Source organism: Triturus cristatus, chromosome 10 (assembly GCF_964204655.1).
Source record: "Triturus cristatus chromosome 10, aTriCri1.1, whole genome shotgun sequence".
Taxonomy (NCBI): domain Eukaryota; kingdom Metazoa; phylum Chordata; class Amphibia; order Caudata; family Salamandridae; genus Triturus; species Triturus cristatus.
The window spans coordinates 950,536,420-950,555,083 of record NC_140593.1 but is presented as its reverse complement, the minus strand read 5'-3'; the positions used below and the strand labels follow the sequence as shown (position 1 = coordinate 950,555,083).

The following is an 18,664-nucleotide window of genomic DNA, read 5'->3' as shown; positions in this document are numbered from 1 at the left end:
CGATCAGAAGGTATTGGAGCGCTTTACATAGCACCGTATTTTCATTACACATTCAGGCACGGGGAGATTAAGTGAATTGCCCAGAATCACAGGATGTGGACGCGGCCCCGAGGCTCGAACTCTGGTTTCCAGCACCAAAGTCGGCAGTCTCCCTGCTCATGCACCTCGAGGCAAAAAACACAGAGATGGACTCAAACCTGCTCCCCAAGGACGCCTGTTATTGGACTACTGTCCTCGGATCTACCCTTCTGCTGCGCTGCCACCTCTGGTGCAGGAAACCAGGGTTCGAGCCTCGAGGTCGCGTCCACATCCTGTGATTCTGGGCAAATCACTTAATCTCCCCGTGCCTGATGAAGTGCAGTGCTCCCTGCAAGAGCCCCAGTTGCCCCAGGCCTGTGTGCCCGAGCCAAGCGGAGGCAGCAGCGCCAACACAACTGGCCCCTTGGGTAGTACCCGAGGACCTCGCCGGCCCCCGCAATCCCCGAGCCCGAGGATACCTGGGCCAGTGACGGGGCACTCTGCCCACCGAGCAAGCAAGGCAGGAGGAGCACACGCCCCCCGGACTCGCTTGTGCAGAAGACGTACTCGGAGACACAGGGGGCTGATTCGGCCCCCCCCTAAGCCGTGTGCCCGTGCAACCGAGGGCACCGCACAGCACTCCGCACAGCACGATGGGGAAGCGGCAAAAGGGGGAGGGACGGACAGGAACCACGATGTCTGTAGTCCAACGGTGTCCACCGGGGACATCCACCCCACACAGGAAAAGCGCAGAGCAAGGGAAGGTAGGTTGACCCCTCCCTGCCAATATTTTCTTCCATCTTTTATATACCGCGAACTCGACCCGAAGTTATTGGAGTGCTTTACACAGCACCGTATTTTCATTACACATTCAGGCACGGGGAGATTAAGTGAATTGCCCAGAATCACAGGATGTGGACGCGGCCCCGAGGCTCGAACTCTGGTTTCCAGCACCAAAGTCGGCAGTCTCCCTGCTCATGCACCTCGAGGCAAAAAACACAGAGACTGACTCAAACCTGCTCCCCAAGGACGCCTGTTATTGGACTACTGTCCTCGGATCTACCCTTCGGCTGCGCTGCCGCCTCTGGTGCAGGAAACCAGGGTTCGAGCCTCGAGGTCACGTCCACATCCTGTGATTCTGGGCATATCACTTTATCTCCCCGTGCCTGATGAAGTGCAGCGCTCCGTGCAAGAGCCCCAGTAGCCCCAGGCCTGTTTGCCCGAGCCAAGCGGAGGCAGCAGCGCCAACAGAACTGGTCCCTTGGGTAGTACCCGAGGACCTCGCAGGCCCCCGCAATCCCTGAGCCCGAGGATACCTGGGCCAGTGACGGGGCACTCTGCCCACCGAGCAAGCAAGGCAGGAGGAGCACACGCCCCCCGGACTTGCCTGTCCAGAAGACGTGCTCGGAGACACAGGGGACTGATTCGGCCCCCCCCCTAAGCCGTGTGCCCGTGCAACCGAGGGCACCGCCCAGCACTCCGCACGGCACGATGGGGAAGCGGCGAGAGGGGGAGGGACGGACAGGAACCACGATGTCTGTAGTCCAACGGTGTCCATCGGGGACATCCACCCCACACAGGAAAAGCGCAGAGCAAGGGAAGGTAGGTTGACCCCTCCCTACCAATATTTTTTTTTTGTTATATATTTATATAGCGCAAACTCGACTGAAGGTATTAGAGCGCTGTACATGAGCACCATACTTACATTACACATTCAGGCACGGGGAGATGAAGTGATTCGCCCAGAATCACAGGATGTGGACACGACCCCGAGGCTCGAACCCTGGTTTCCAGCACCAAAGTCGGCACACATGAAATGCATACGTGGCAACATTTTAGAGCAGACAAGGGAGGAGGAAATTCTAACAAGCGCTTCCATGACGTTTTCGTTTTGCCTTTTTTCTGCTTTTTGCAACAAACGCAAAGCAGGTGAGGCCGTCCAAATGGGACGGCTCAAAAAGCAAAGCAAATACGTCACAGACACCTCTTTTCCAATGGCTGGCTACCGTTGAGCATAAACGGTGACGCCAGCCAATGGGAAAGAGGGGCGGGGCTTAATGCCCCTTACATGAAAATACCTGTTAACACTAAATCTCGCCAGCGAGACTGCGCATGTCTGTGCAGTCTATCGCCAGGCGAGACCTAAAAATGAGTCGCCACAGCACCCCATTCATTGGGCCATCACTGACCTAAAAGGAATGTGAATTTGTGCAGTTGCTTACTCACCAAATGTAAAGGGTGGCTGGGACCAAATATAGGTTTTAATTTTTACAGTCACTTGGAAATTTATGGTGACAGTCTTATTATTTTTGAGAGATAATATAAAGGTGCCGAGTTTTGTAAATTGTCTTTTATATGGACTTATAAAAATGTTAGCACCAGGCACTGTCCAGCTGCTTATTACTAACAAGTATTTTTTGGAAGTACCTGTTTTACCTGAAACATGAAATCATTTCTAGCAGTCTATCGTACTGTGTGTAATACAATTTGAAAATAAGTACAAACATATCCATGATTCTTTTTTGTACCGACTGGGAACTCATAGCACTATAAATACAAAAGTCACTATTCCGCACTGCACTAACCAGGATTCAAATCTGTAGCTCTCTGGTCTCACAAACAGACAAGACAAGGCAGTGATTGTGTTAACCAATTGAGGTTTCATAACCTAAAAGAGAGAACTTCCAACTAATTCATTTAATTTGCCTTTACTCTTCATTTAAAATGTGTGCATTATTTTATAGGCAGTTGCCTGAAGGGAACAAAAACAACAAAATACTGAATATGTCATTGTTTTTAGCCACATCTTTGCCCTTGCAGCTACAGTGTTCAGGATCACACTTGTCATACTATTTTTTGTTGTTAAAAGAAACAATCTTTGAATTGTTAATGGGGACTTGTTGTGCCTCTGTGTGAGAGTGAAATTGATGGGCTAAACAATGGCAGTGCTTCACGTAAATGAAGGCTGCCAGGAAACGTGAAAATGCACTTCTAGGCCATCTTCATTTACAAGTGTTTACTGAGACATTTACGCCCCCCTGGGAATGCAGCCGCGGGCCCCCAGGAGGGCTGCCCCACTGTTTGAATAAATGTAGGGTGGGAAATTGGGTAGTGGATCAGCAAAGGGAGTGGCAAGCTTATTCTACAGTCTAAGTATATTAACAACGTGCAAAAGTCAAACTGGGGCTTTATATCATTCTGTCTCAGAGTCAAAGACTGAAGGAAGACTATATAGTCCCTATAGGCACCATCACTTCTCTATCTGTTTCTCACCCTCGAGTACTGCTTCGCCTGTAAACTTCAAGTCTACGTTCAGCAACACAGCGCAGCTTCTGTCACCATCATTCAAGTTAGAGGAGACGAAAACTGCCCCTATTGTCAGCTGTCAAACTCAGCTTGGAGTAGGCGTGCAACGACCATTGGGCTCAAAGGGATTCAGACCCTTCCCCCCCTCATGTGTGTCAGCCCGGCTGAGACAGCTTCCCGGACATATACATAACCGCACCCGAGTACTTCACAGGTCTGAGGCAACTGAAAATGTGTGAGTTTCCAATGCCTTTGGGGTTTTCCAGTTTAAGAAGTATTTGTGTGTCATCTGCATAGCTATAGCACGTGAGGTGAAACTGATTGATCAGTGCCTGTGACTTCATGTAAGTGTTGAAAAGCATGGGTGAGATGATAGAGGCTTGAGGGACCCATCCTTTTGTGAAATATGGTTTGGGTGAGAAAGGGGGGTATGGATGTTTTGAAGGAAGGATGTGATCCAGTTGAAAGTAGTCCCCTCTATGCAGGCTTCGTAGAGTCTTTGTATTAGAGCTGAGAAGTCCAAAAGAAGTAGTGAGCAACCCCGTTCTGTTCAGCTGTCTTCTTCAGTTCATCCCAGATGGCAATGAGGGCAGATTCTGTGGCTCTTCCTGGACGGAATCCTGTTTGGGAGCCAAAAAGAATGAAATTATCTTCAATGAATTGTGACATCTGGGAGAATGCTGCTCTTTCTATCGGTTTGCCCGGGCAGGATGCGTCCATTTGTAATCGGTCCACAGTTGTCGGGGTTAAGCGGATCAAGGTTCGTTTTCTTTAATAATGGGCGTATGTATGACTTTTTGTAGATCTTCTAGAAATATTACCGCAGTTAAGGAATTGTTGATGATTCTTTTTACTGGTTTGTCAGCAGAGGTAGTTTGAAGAATTTTCTTGAAGGTTTGTGGTGGACAAGAGTCGAAAGGGCTGCTGGCAGGCCTGCTTGCTTTGACCAAGTCCATACATTCATTGTGTGATATGTGTTAGAATTAATGGAGAGGCTGGGTTAGCGTATTCTTGGTGGTTTTTCTTTGTTTTAAATAGGTGTCCAACGTGTCTGCTTTGGTTGTGTAATGATTTCCAGTTTGTCTGTGAAGTGAGTAATGGGATGAGCTCCTTCTAAGCAATTTGGTTTACAAAATGTGGTGAGAATTCAATTTAGTTCTTTATTTGCACATTTTGCATTTTTAATTCTGCCTGAATAGTATTTTTTCTTAGCTTTTTTGATTGCTGACTTTGACTTTGTATAATCCTGCATATAGCTGGGTCTGAACTGAGGTGGCGGAGTGAGCTAAAGAACGATGATGGATTCAACCCAGATCTGTGACTGGGGTTTGTGTTTCAGCGCTCCGTCCATCATCTCCTTGTGTTTGCTTTGACTTGTATAATCTGCTAAGTTTCTGTAGGTGATTGGTATTTGTTTTGAGCCGGGTACGTTATAGCTTTCTAATCTGCTGTTTTATCTCTTTCAGCTCTGTATTTCTCCAGGGTGCCTGCTTTCTGTTCATCTGTTGTGCTGTTCGTAGTGATATTAGGATATCAAAAGCTTCCTGTAGCCACTCAGAGTTTTTTAATGGAATTTATTGTGTCTAGATATGTACTGGATATTAGATGTTTTTCAAGGTGTTCAAAATGGAATCAGTTCCACAGTTGATAGGTGGATGCATGTAAGGTGGTCTTATGTGTGTTGCTTTGTGTGGTTTTATGTTGGAAAGCAAATGGTGGTTTGACTATGTGACTAGTTCTGTATTTGCAAAAATGACATCTAGGATGTGTCCAGCTATGTGTGTGGGTGTGTGGACGATCTAATGTAGGTTCAGGGCGTCAAAGCCAGTGATGATTGCTTTCAGATGGGTTATATTGGGTTTGTCAAACCAAGGGTCATATGTATAAAAATTGAGATTTGCGATTCTCAAATTGCGATTTTCAACGAATCGTAAATTGAGAATCGCAAAATGCAATGTATGTGGGATTTGCTAATAATTTTGCGAATCCCACATATTTCTAATTTGCAAATCGCAAATTGAGATTCGCAAATAAGGAATACCTTCCCATTCATTCCTATGGGCTAGTAGGACCATAGGAATGAACGGGAAGGCATTCTCAATTTGCGATTAGCAATTAGAGAATCGCAAATTGAGAATGCATTTTCAAGGGTGCCAGGGTGTCAAAAGAACACCCTGTCGCACCCCTGAAATGTGCATGTGTGCACATGTGGCACTTTAAAAAATACAAAATAGTGCATTTTTATGTGAAATTGCAATTTACCACCAACTTGAAGTTGGTGGTAATTTGCGATTCCTTAAGGCCTAATCACACTTTCTTTTGTGCTTCTTACATTGCATTTAAGGAATCGCAATTAAATGTAATCGCAAAATAAGGAATCACAAAATGCGCGATTTCTTATATTGCAAGGGTTTTTTGTGTGCTACATCGCACACGGCTAATTTGCGATCGCAAATGCTGAAATTCTGCGAATTTCAGCGTTTGCGATCGCAAATTGACTTCATACATATGGCCCCAAATGTTTAGGTCACCCAGAATGCGTACGTTGGAGTGTAGTGTTATAATGTTTGAAACTGTGTCTAGAAGTTTCTGGGAATGTTGCATTGCTAGGTGGAGGTCTATAAAGAAGTAGGACGTTATAGGAGGAAGATGGTGTATGGTTGCATCTGGTGAAGAGGGAGTCATAACCTTGTATGGAGACGTCATCAGCTTTAGTGATATTCAATGTTTGCTTGAATACAACAGCTAAGCCACCTCCTCTTTTGCCTATACAATTATGTGTGATACTTTGATAGCCTAGAGGAATGGCTTCATGCAGCACTGGAGCCATGTCATCTCCGAACCATGATTAAGTTATGAAGAGTAAGTCAGGCTGTGTGTCAGTAAGAAGGTTATAGATGAGATCAAGCATTTATTAGTAGGCACTTTCAAGAATGTGCTTTGGTGATGGTGTGACTTTGTTTTGTAGAAGAAGTGAGCAGCATTTTGTGGGCTTGTAGCAGGTGTGTCATTTGTGCTGGTATTAGCTGGTATGAAAACAGCAGATTTTGAACTAGAAAGCCCACAAACAAACAAGTGAAATTGAGGCAGTCATAGGCAGGTGAAAATAATAGATTTTGAACTACAAGACCCATAATGCAACAGGTAAAAATTACACAGTCACGGGCAGGTGAAATCAGCAGATTTTGAACTAGAAAGCCACAAACAAACAGGTGGAAATGAGGCAGTCACACGTAGAACAAAATCACTGTTAAAGTTCAGAAAATAGACAGCGTACAGTCTGTCTTCTTACCACAGACTAGTCCTTGGTTTACTGGGATGTTGGGCACATGTTGTCGCTTAAAATGGTGATAGTGCAAAATGCTTCCACACCTAGCATGCAGAAGTGATTGATGGTATAGTACAATCACAAAGCAATACAATACAATCCAACTGAAGCAGAGAACGCAACATAGTTATTGTTAACCAAAAGTGCTTCCGGTTATTGCATGAAAGATTTTTCATTACAATTTACTGCTGGATGAATTTGAGTAGTATTTATAAGACCAGTACATTTTATGCCTGCCACTAATACCACAAATTTTGAACTTTAGGACCGCAAATTTGCATTGTTTTGCCTCAAAATAGTGCAATCCCAGGCTGCGAAGTCCTGGGAGGTTTAGCCAGTGATAACAAGTGATTAATGTGTATTTGAATGACTGCTTATGACCCCACAGCTCTGTTCTGAAACCCACTCCTGGTGCAATTTAATGTTGGTGCACCAAACACCAAAAGTTGTGTAGTCTTGAATCCATCTCATATATTCAAAACAGACACTCCCTGTCCCTCAATCTCACAGGCTCCTGTTTTCTCCAGTTATGGTGGTTTTTCTGTCTTTAATCTTTGATTTTCTTTCTCTTGCAGAAAAATAAGTGCTGATCCCCAAAAATAAGTTGTGGTAGCCCTCACTGGCTCAAATTGAGAGCTGGTGAATCAGAACCACAGCACTTTTTGTTCCTTTAACAAACTATTATAAGGAGAATTAGTTCAATTGAAGAGAACTAAGACAACAAATCTTAGGTTGCAGCCATTTACAAAATGAAAGTCAATGTCTAGAAATATGCTTGGACATCAGGTCATCTGAGATTGCACCTGTCAAACTGCCCTTGCTCCCTCAAGGTCTGGGCAGTAAATCCCTCTACCACTGGGCGGCAACATTCCCCAAATAATGAACAGGTTAAAGCAGATGTTTAAATGGACAGGATCTATTGGGAACAACGTTCCCAAGCTTTATTTTTTTCAAAACAGTTCCTAAACTTCTTGACAAAGATTAACCGCTCCTGCAGAAAACGCAGGCCTTTGAAGAGGGTGTAAGCAGCAACGACAGGGGTTGGGGATGGGTGGTAGCGGCCATGACACAGGATGGGAGCGGGGTCCAGTTCAAGGATGTAGGAGGGGTTCAGCCTCCAAACACATTTACTCTCCTGAAGTAGTACAAATTTAATTTTTTTAAAGTACATCAAGAAGAGCGCAGCCAGTGGAAGAACGCTGCCCGCCGACAGGAAGCCATAAGTGGTCCATGCTCCACAGCATATATACGAAGACAAAGTGCAAGAACAAGAAGAAAAATGTGCTAACCTATCAGAAGCAAGGAAATGAGCAATTTTAAAGCCAACCAATAGTAAGTAACGGGTGGGCTCAAAGCCTTTTATTTTTCTGAAAAATAAAAATAAACGTACATGCTAGAGACAGCACGTGCGCTGTTTCAGGAGAGACCTATAATTATTCAAATCAATTGCAGCATAGTTCTAAAGGCAACCTGTAGCTTAAATGTATTTTCTATACCCCAATTCAACATATGGACTCTCTAATCCGGATGAATATGCAATGGCAAGCCATCATAATATTAGCTTTTTTTTAAAAAAAAGCAGAAGAGGAAAGTGGGGTCACATTCACTGCTAGACTTAGATGAAGCGTCCTGGGACCCAATACTTAATGGAGTTTTGAAACAAGGAAGAGAGATTATTTGATTTCAAAATTCTAGTTTGACTAGTTCTTCAAAGAAAGAAGTGACACCAGTCAAGATGGTATTTTTCCTAAATGAATGGGGTAGTGTTCAATGCTGATTTAAGAATCAATTACTTCTTTTTTAGGACCTGGAATAATATTGCACGGCAGTAGTCTTCAAACTTTTTTGCTCAGATAACCCCTTAAGCAAAATGTTTTGAAGTCAGACCCCTGCTAAAACTTCATGGCATGACTTGGGCGAGGGGGGGAAGGGCTTATGAGATCATTTTCAGGGGTGCTGTTTTTGCCACTAATAATCAACAATAAATGGAAAAGAGCAAACACATTTAAAAACAAAATGGAAATTGGCAAAAAACTCTACTCCCTAAATCTGGCTGATTTGAGCCCCTCACATGCTTCTTCTCCAGTGCAACTTCAACTGCTGCACTAATGACAGCTCTGGCATTGAGTAGCTATCTACTAATCCTGCCTGGCCATCATTCCAATCTCGAAACATAATTGAAATGAGCTCCCACATGTTGTCCGCCTCTTTACAACAAGGGTGCCCTCAGCCCTAATGCTCACAAGGATAATGAGCCTCCATGCATCTTTTGTTGACAGTCAGATCTGTGATGCAGTGGACACATCACACTCCTGGACCCCAGTGCCACTGCACCTGCTTCAATAATGAGAGCTACCGCCCTGTGAGGAGAGCAGTCTTCTCCGCAGCTTGTTAGAAAATGGGCCTCCATCTAGCCCCATCCCCACCATATTATTTCTCAGAGGCCTAAGCTAAGGTGTTTCCTCTGCTAGAGTTGTGCCCTCTCTTTGGCCATTGGTTCGAGACCCATAACAACACTGTCACAGGATGGGTGGACTGGTCCCCAGTGTAAGCAAGAAAGGATGGTAAAACAACCATAATTGGGGGTTTAGTTTGGACATCACACTCTTGGGCCCCAGTTCCACTGCATGTGCAGTATGTATTTCACTGCCCCCTCCACTAGGCCATCGCTCTTAGGCCTGGGGACCAACAAAGGCGGTCATTCAAGTTAGAGGAGACGAAAACAACAAAATACTGAATATTTCATTGTTTTTAGCCACATCTTTGCCCTTGCAACTACAGTGTTCAGGATCACACTTGCCATACTTTTTAGGTCTCACCAACGCAGCACGCACGTAGGAGGACCTTTAGCCGCTCTGCTATTTTTGGAAGCACATACTCGTGCTTGTGGTGGCATCCACATTGAGGGAGCGAGCAGGGGTGCGCCCACAAGTACGAGTATGTGCTTCCAAAAAGAGCCGACTGTGTGAGCACGCACGCACCACTCCCGGGCCAGCAAACACACGGTTGCAGTGCCAGCAATGGGTTTTGCTTTTACTGTGACAAGCACGCGTGTGCTTTAAAATAGCAGAATTAGTTACTCACTTGTGCACGGCTATAATTTACTCTGTGTTTTGCTTTTACTGTGACAGTTTTCTCTTCCCTCGTGCTCTATTTTGCTTTCCTTTTTTTTTATCATTCACTCTGTGTTTTGCTTTTACCTTTTCTCACTATTTGTCATCACGTCCACCACCACCACGTCCACCACCACTATCACATCCACCACTACCACCATGTCCACCACCACCACCACGTCGACCACATTCACCACCACATCCACCCCCACGTCCACATCCACCACCACCATGTCTACCACCACCATGTCCACTGCCACCATGTCCACCACCACCACGCCCTACCACACACCACATCCACCCCCACCACGCCCAACACCACGTCCACCACCACCACCATGTCCACCACCTCCACCACCACCACCTCCACCACTGTCATGCCCACCACCACATCCAGCCACACCCACGTCCACCACCACCGCCATGCCCACCACCATGTCCACCACCACATCCACCACCACCACGTCCACCACCACCACGTCCACCACCACCACGTCCACCACCACCATGTCCACCACCACCATGTCCATCACCATGTCCACCATCACCATGTCCACCACCACATCCACCACCACGTCCACCATCACCACATCCACCACGTCCACCACCACCACATCCACCATCACGTCCACCACTACCACCACATCCACCACCACCATGTCCACCACCACCACGTCCAACACCACATCCACCACCACCACCATGTCCACCACCACGTCCACCACCACATCCACCACCACCACAACCACAACATCCACCACCACCACCATGTCCACCACCACCACGTCCACCACCACAACATCCACCACCACCTTATCCACCACCACATCCACCACCACCATGTCCACCACCGTGTCCACCACATCCACCACCACCACATCCACCACCACCTTATCCACCACAACATCCACCACCAACATGTCCACCACCACCACGTCCTCCACCACCACGTCCACCACCACCACATCCATCACCACCACGTCCACCACCATGTCCACCACTACCACGTCCACCACCACCACCACATCCACCAGCACCATGTCCACCATCACGTGCACCACCACCACGCCCACCACCACCACATCCACCACCACCATGTCCACCACCACACCCACCACCACGTCCACCACCACCACATCCACCACCACCACATCCACCACCACATCCACCACCAAGTCCACCACCACCACCATGTCCACCACCACCACATCCACCACCACGTCCACCACCACAACATCCACCACCACCACATCCACCACCACCACCACGTCCACCACCACCACATCCACCAGCACGTCCACAACCACATCCACCACGTCCACCACCACTACGTCCACCACCATGTCCACCACCACCACCATGTCCACCACCACCACGCCCACCACCACCACATCCACCACCACCATGTCCACCACATCCACTACCACTACCACGTCCACCACCCCTATGTCCACTACCATCACATCCACAACCAAGGCCACCACCATATCCACCACCACCACATCCACCACCACCATGTCCACCACCACCACATCCATCACCACCACATCCACCACCACCACGTCCACCACATCCACCGCCAAGTCCACCACCACCACGTCCACTACCAGCACATCCACCACCACCACATCCACCACCATGTCCACCACCACCACGTCCACCACCACCACCACCACCACGTCCACCACCACCACTATGTCCACCACCACCACGTCCACCACCACCAGGTCCACCACCACCACCACATCCACCACCACCACATCCACCACCACCACGTCTACCACCTCTACCACCACCACCACCTGTGACAGGTAAAGTGTCACTGGAGGGCAGGGGTACTCGTGCTTGTGGTGGCATCCACATTGAGGGAGCGAGCAGGGGTGCGCCCACAAGTACGAGTATGTGCTTCCAAAAAGAGCCGACTGTGTGAGCACGCACGCACCACTCCCAGGCCAGCAAACACACGGTTGCAGTGCCAACAATGGGTTTTGCTTTTACTGTGACAAGCATGCGTGTGCTTTAAAATAGCAGAATTAGTTACTCACTTGTGCACGGCTATAATTTACTCTGTGTTTTGCTTTTACTGTGACAGTTTTCTCTTCCCTCGTGCTCTATTTTGCTTTCCTTTATCATTCACTCTGTGTTTTGCTTTTACCTTTTCTCACTATTTGTCATCACGTCCACCACCACCACGTCCACCACCACTATCACATCCACCACTACCACCATGTCCACCACCACCACCACATCGACCACATTCACCACCACATCCACCCCCACGTCCACATCCACCACCACCATGTCTACCACCACCATGTCCACTGCCACCATGTCCACCACCACCACGCCCTACCACACACCACATCCACCACCACCACGCCCACCAACACCATGTCCACCACCACCACCATGTCCACCACCTCCACCACCACCACCTCCACCACCGTCATGCCCACCACCACATCCAGCCACACCCACGTCCACCACCACCACCATGCCCACCACCATGTCCACCACCACGTCCACCACCACCACGTCCACCACCACCACGTCCACCACCACCATGTCCACCACCACCATGTCCACCACCACCATGTCCACCACCACCATGTCCACCACCATGTCCATCACCATGTCCACCACCACATCCACCACCACGTCCACCATCACCACATCCACCACGTCCACCACTACCACATCCACCATCACGTCCACCACTACCACCACATCCACCACCACCATGTCCACCACCACCACGTCCAACACCACATCCACCACCACCACCATGTCCACCACCACGTCCACCACCACCACATCCACCACCACCATGTCCACAACCACAACATCCACCACCACCACCATGTCCACCACCACCACGTCCACCACCACGTCCACCACCACAACATCCACCACCACCTTATCCACCACCTTATCCACCACCACATCCACCACCACCATGTCCACCACCGTGTCCACCACATCCAACACCACCACATCCACCACCACCACATCCACCATCACCTTATCCACCACAACATCCACCACCACATCCACCACGTCCACCACATCCATCACCACCACGTCCACCACCATGTCCACCACTACCACGTCCACCACCACCACCACATCCACCAGCACCATGTCCACCATCACGTGCACCACCACCACGCCCACCACCACCACATCCACCACCACCATGTCCACCACCACACCCACCACCACGTCCACCACCACCACATCCACTACCACCACATCCACCACCACATCCACCACCAAGTCCACCACCACCACCATGTCCACCACCACCACGTCCACCACCACGTCCACCACCACAACATCCACCACCACCACATCCACCACCACCACCACGTCCACCACCACCACATCCACCAGCACGTCCACAACCACATCCACCACGTCCACCACCACTACGTCCACCACCATGTCCACCACCACCACATCCACCAACACCATGTCCACCACCACAACATACACCACCACCACCATGTCCACCACCACCACGCCCACCACCACCACATCCACCACCACCATGTCCACCACATCCACTACCACCACCACGTCCACCACCCCTATGTCCACTACCACCACATCCACAACCAAGGCCACCACCATATCCACCACCACCACATCCACCACCACCATGTCCACCACCACCACATCCATCACCACCACATCCACCACCACCACGTCCACCACATCCACCGCCACGTCCACCACCACCACGTCCACCACCAGCACATCCACCACCACCACATCCACCACCATGTCCACCACCACCACGTCCACCACCACCACCACGTCCACCACCACCACTACGTCCAACACCACCACGTCCACCACCACCACGTCCACCACCACCACCACATCCACCACCACCACGTCCACCACCACCACGTCTACCACCTCTACCACCACCACCACCCGTGACAGGTAAAGTGTCACTGGAGGGCAGGGGTAATAGGAGTGTCAACCCCGACTGTACATGGGACATTTAAGGATACATTGGGTGCGAGAAGACAGGAATAGGGGCTAGAAATATTACACCAGACCCAAGATACATTTTGAAGAGGCACAATGTCACAGGGGCTCCTGTAAAAGCACTCGCAGCATCTCTACCTCACAGTGGCATACCTGCACGAGCCACTTACTCAAAACAAGCATTGGCATAGCCAATAGGTATCGTCTTTGGGACCTTATAAGTGTTTAGCCATGCAACACTTGATGCTGTTGCACCAAGGATATTGTGCTGGATAGCTAAACACTTATAAGGTCCCAAAGGCGATACCTTTTGGCTCTGCCAATGCTTGTTTTTGTTGAAAGCAACAATCTCTGAATTGTTAATGGGGACCTTGTTGTGCCTCTGCATGAGAGTGACATTGATGGGCTAAACAATGGCAGTGCTTCACGTAAATGAAGGCTGCCAGGAAACGCAATAACGCACTTCCAGGCCATCTTCATTTACAAGTGTTTACTGAAACATTTGCGCCCCCCCTGGGAATGCAGCCACAGGCCCCCAGGGGTGTGCGCCCCACAGTTTGAATAAATGTAGGGGGAAGTGGGAAGTGGATTAGCAAAGGGAGTGGCGAGCTTATTCTACAGTCTAAGTATATTAACAACTTATTTTTTAACCTGGTGCAAAGGTCAAACTGGGGCTTTATATCATTCAGTCTCAGAATCAACGACTGAATGCAGACTAGATAGTCCCTATGGGCACCATCCCTTCTCTCTCTGTTTCTCACTCTCGGGTACTGCTACTGCCTGTGAACTCCAAGTCTACGTTCAGCAACACAGCGCAGCTTCTGTCACCATCCTTCAAGGTAGAGGAGACGAAAACTGCCCCTATTGTCAGCTGTCAAATTCAGCTTGGAGCAGGCGCGTTGCGACCATTGGACTCAAAGGGCTTCAGCCCCCCGTCATGTGTGTCAGCCCGGCTGAGACAGCTTCCCGGGCATACACACAGCAACACCTGAGTACTTCACAGATTTAAAAGACCATTTACTTGCTAACGAGGCTTTGTCGTGTTTTCACCCCTTCTTAGAGCCTCTGCATCTCCACTCTGCATATTGCTGGAAGAATCACCCCCCCCCCCCCGAAATTTGGCTCTAGTTGCTCCTCTGGCTTGGAGAGCATATGTTTGATCATTGTTCCATCTTTAAATACGTCCAGCCAGGGCTTTAAGTGGGCCGGGTCTCACTGGTGCTGATCACTGGTAATTCTTTTTAAAGGGGGCCTCGAAACGGGTCCCTCATGGGCTCTGTTTTGTGCCCTGGCACAGGCGGTCCGTTTTTCCCAGACTGCAGTGACAGCAGGCACATCAATATGCGCATGCTCACACTGCTTACTTCTCACTAGTGGAGAAGTTACGGCATGATGTCATGCCAGGTGAGCGTTATAGGGAAGGGTAATCCTTTAAAGAGAGTCATTTTCTCTCTGGATTTCCCTTCTCTTTTTGAAAGTCAAGAGCAGCAACATTGTCATGGTGTCACCAGGGCTATAAGTGGATCCTTTGTCAATATTATATACAAGCCACAGTTGCTGCTTATTCATCTTATGCAACTAACAACCACTGACAAAGCCAATAGTCATGACTTGTTGTAGGTATGATGTTACTTGTTGTACCATATATCTGGATACAATGACAGAAACAGCAAAATAAAAGTAGGGCGGCTAACTATGCTAAGCACAGATTTTTACCCTATGTGTTTCTAAACCATGCCCTTAATTACATCGGCCACGCCCCTTAGAGAGACCCCCCAGATTTGTTTATCCCACTTAAAGCCCTACGTCCAGCTATATGTGACTGTTTGCACAATACTCCCTTGCAGGTGCGCAACGGCCATAGGGCTGAAAGCGCTTCAGCCCCGCCCACCACCCGCCACACCCGCCACACCCGCCGTGTGTATCAGCTGGGGTTGAGACAGAATCCCGTGTACACACACTGCCACACCCGAGTACTTCACAGGTTGTTAAAAGACCATTTACTTGTTAACGAAGCTTTGCTGTTTTTCACTCCTTCTTAGAGCCCCTGAATCTCCACTCGGACTATTGCTGGAAAAATTAGCCCGCCCCTGAAATTTTTAGTAGCCCCCCCTCCCCCCCCAAAAGTTGGCTCTAGTTGCGCCTCTGCTCCAATGAGAAATACAAACTAAAGAACATAAACATAACTTGACTTGTACTTCTGTCAGCTTTTTAAACAAGCATTGGCATAGCCAATAGGTCTCGCTTTTGGGACCTTATGTGTTTAGCCATGCAACAGTTGCATAACTAAATACTTATAAGGTCCCAAAAGCCAGACCTATTGGCCGTGAAAGTGATCGCGATCGAACATCAAAGCGGCCGGGAAAGTGAAAGTAATCGCTGCACTATAGCTCTAGGCTGGCCTGGTAGCACTTTTTGGAGCCCTCTCAATAAGTCTCGCCAGACCAGCGCATGCGCTGGGTCAGGCGAGACCTAAAAATAATAATGTGACCTTCTCAGATGTGTCCGTAAAAATGACCCTTTAGCCTTAGTCCCGAATTTGTGACCTGAATTTTGACTTTTGCCCTGAGATGTTACTCACACTGTCCAGACTTTGCCTTAGTGTCACTGTCACGCTAGCATGAAGGCTGGGGCACTCAACGCTGTTCCTTAAAATGCACCGTTTACCCCCACATGTAGCCCTAAATTCCTTGATTTGCTACATTCTGAGCTAAACATGCCCAACCAAGGCATGGCAACAAGAAAGCCCCCCGCTAAGAAATACTTCATATTCGGCTTTTAAATGCTTCCCACGACCAAGTCCCCAAACGCCAACTCCCTCGTTTTCGCCCAGCCTCTTCACGTCAAGGAATTGTTTCCTGTAGCTTTAAAGTCCTTATGTACATCGCGCACTAATGGGGGCGGGGGGGGGGGGGGCAGCCTGCTTTTCGAGAGCCCGTATTTTTTTCTCATAAGGCACACACTTATCGCGATTTGCCTAGGATCACACAGTTTGGTCACGGTGGTAAATCGAGGGCTGCACATCGGCTACCCCGGTGCCGCAGGAATTGTTATCCCAAACAGACGGGGAACACACAGTGACACAGTTCTTCCTCAGCAGTTATCTGCTAATTGTATTTTTCGTGTGGCAAACAACAGAGCGAGGGTAGGACGTACCTTTCCATCCACAACACTCGTTTCTCACAGGGGGAAGAGCGCAGGCTGCGTTGCGTTCTCTCCTCACTCCGTTCAACCCGAATACAAAGAGTGAACAGAGAGGTATGGAAACAAGCCCCAAAAGAGGCGTGGCTTCCTGGAATATAGCTCGGATTCCTAGAAGAGCAAGCCTCATGACATTTTCAACTTGCTGGGTTGCACTGCCTGACAGGGCAAACACAGGAATCTGCGTATTTAAAAGAATACAATCCATTCCTGCCTTTTCCCCTGCTCCGGGGCCCTTTTTAGCAGCCCAGCCCCAACAAAGGCTCTTGCACCATGGCGCAAGTGTGCCACATTTGCATACAGGATTGTTTGTGTGCAGGAAGGGGCACCCTCCTGCACAAAAGCAGTTCTGAGAAAGCAAATTCCTATTTCTATGCAGTACACATAGGAAGAGGAAGTAAGGAGGAGAAATAAAGCAATTTCTCCTTGTTACTCCTCTCCTGGGAAGGTGTATCTTTTGGGTGCATTCCCAGGTTTCCCAGTTCTGGTAAATAGGGGAATGTGTCAAACCATGGTGCTCAATTACGAGTTTGTGACGCAGCGCAGAGTGGAGCTGTGCTGCGTGATAGGGAAAGAGCGAGAATGTGCCATATTTAAAGACACAAAGCGTATTCCCGTCCTTTTACTTGTGCGGGCACCCTTTTGGCTGCCTAGCGCCTATGCAGGCACCCCCGCTCCATGATGCAAGGGTGTCTGTGTTGCATGCAGAATTGTTATTGTGCAGGTCCCCTTCCTGCACAAAAAACAATCCTGGTAGGCATATTCCCTTTTCTGTGGGTGCTGCAGAATGCAAGAGGAAGAAACAAAGGGAAATAAAATGATTTCTCCTTGCTACGCCTGCCCTGGGAAAGTGTCAGATTTTGGCGCATCCCCAAGTATACAAGTTCTTGTAAATCTGAGGATGTGTCAAAATCCATGGGAGTTGCATGGGAACACCCACGCAACGTCCATGGAACATCTTTCTATGGAAGAGGAACACAACGCAGCGATTTGCGCTGTGTTGCGATACTCCAGGTTTTTGTAGCCACTCAGAGCGACGCAAAGTGGCTTGGCGTGGCTTCACAAATCTGACTTAGAGGTTTGCATCACACATGTACCATGTTGCATAGTGCAAACGTGATGCAACCCTCTCATAAAAATGCCCCCATGGGAGTTGCGTGGGAACACCCATGCAATACCCAGGGAACGCCTTCCCAGGGCAAAGAAAGGCAACACAGCGATTTGCCTTCAGATTTATGGAGCCACTCAAAGCCACGCAAATTAGCCTTGTGTGTCTTCATAAATCTTACTTAAGGTTTGCGTTGCGCATGCACCACAATGTGTGGTCCAAACGCGACACAAACCATCTCGTAAAAAGTCCCCTTAGATTAGTAGAAAGCTTAGTTTGCAGTTTCCACACTTTAGTTCTAAGCGCTTTTCAAAGTGCCTGAATTCCATGGCAGAAGGTCACTGGGTGTGAAGCCTCACACTTGGAACAGCTGTGGACGAATTTGCAGGACCTGGCATTGAATAATCTGAATGTACGCAGAGAAGGCCTTCTGAAACCCCACCTCTGCCCTGCCGCTCTCCAAGCTCCTCGAAAGGGCTGCTTGAAGGGGCTTTTCTCTGGCTTGATCTATGTCTTAAATGTTGAATGACAATTAATATTCCTGTTGTATGAATGCTTCTGGGGCGGGGTGAATTTGCCCATGTGCTTCAT

General features: G+C 48.7%; 1 protein-coding gene across 1 annotated transcript in view; it reads right to left on the bottom strand.

Annotated features, from left to right (window-relative positions):
• The window catches only part of LOC146796293 (7-alpha-hydroxycholest-4-en-3-one 12-alpha-hydroxylase-like), a 130,662-nt gene extending 113,660 nt beyond the window's left edge, over positions 1-17,002 (bottom strand). Inside the window, exon 1 of the mRNA XM_085628803.1 lies at positions 16,921-17,002. Within this exon, the coding sequence (XP_085484929.1) occupies positions 16,921-16,928 (8 nt within the window). The 5' untranslated portion in view covers positions 16,929-17,002. The remainder of the gene's footprint in view (positions 1-16,920) is intronic.
• Between the last annotated feature and the right edge of the window lie 1,662 nt (positions 17,003-18,664).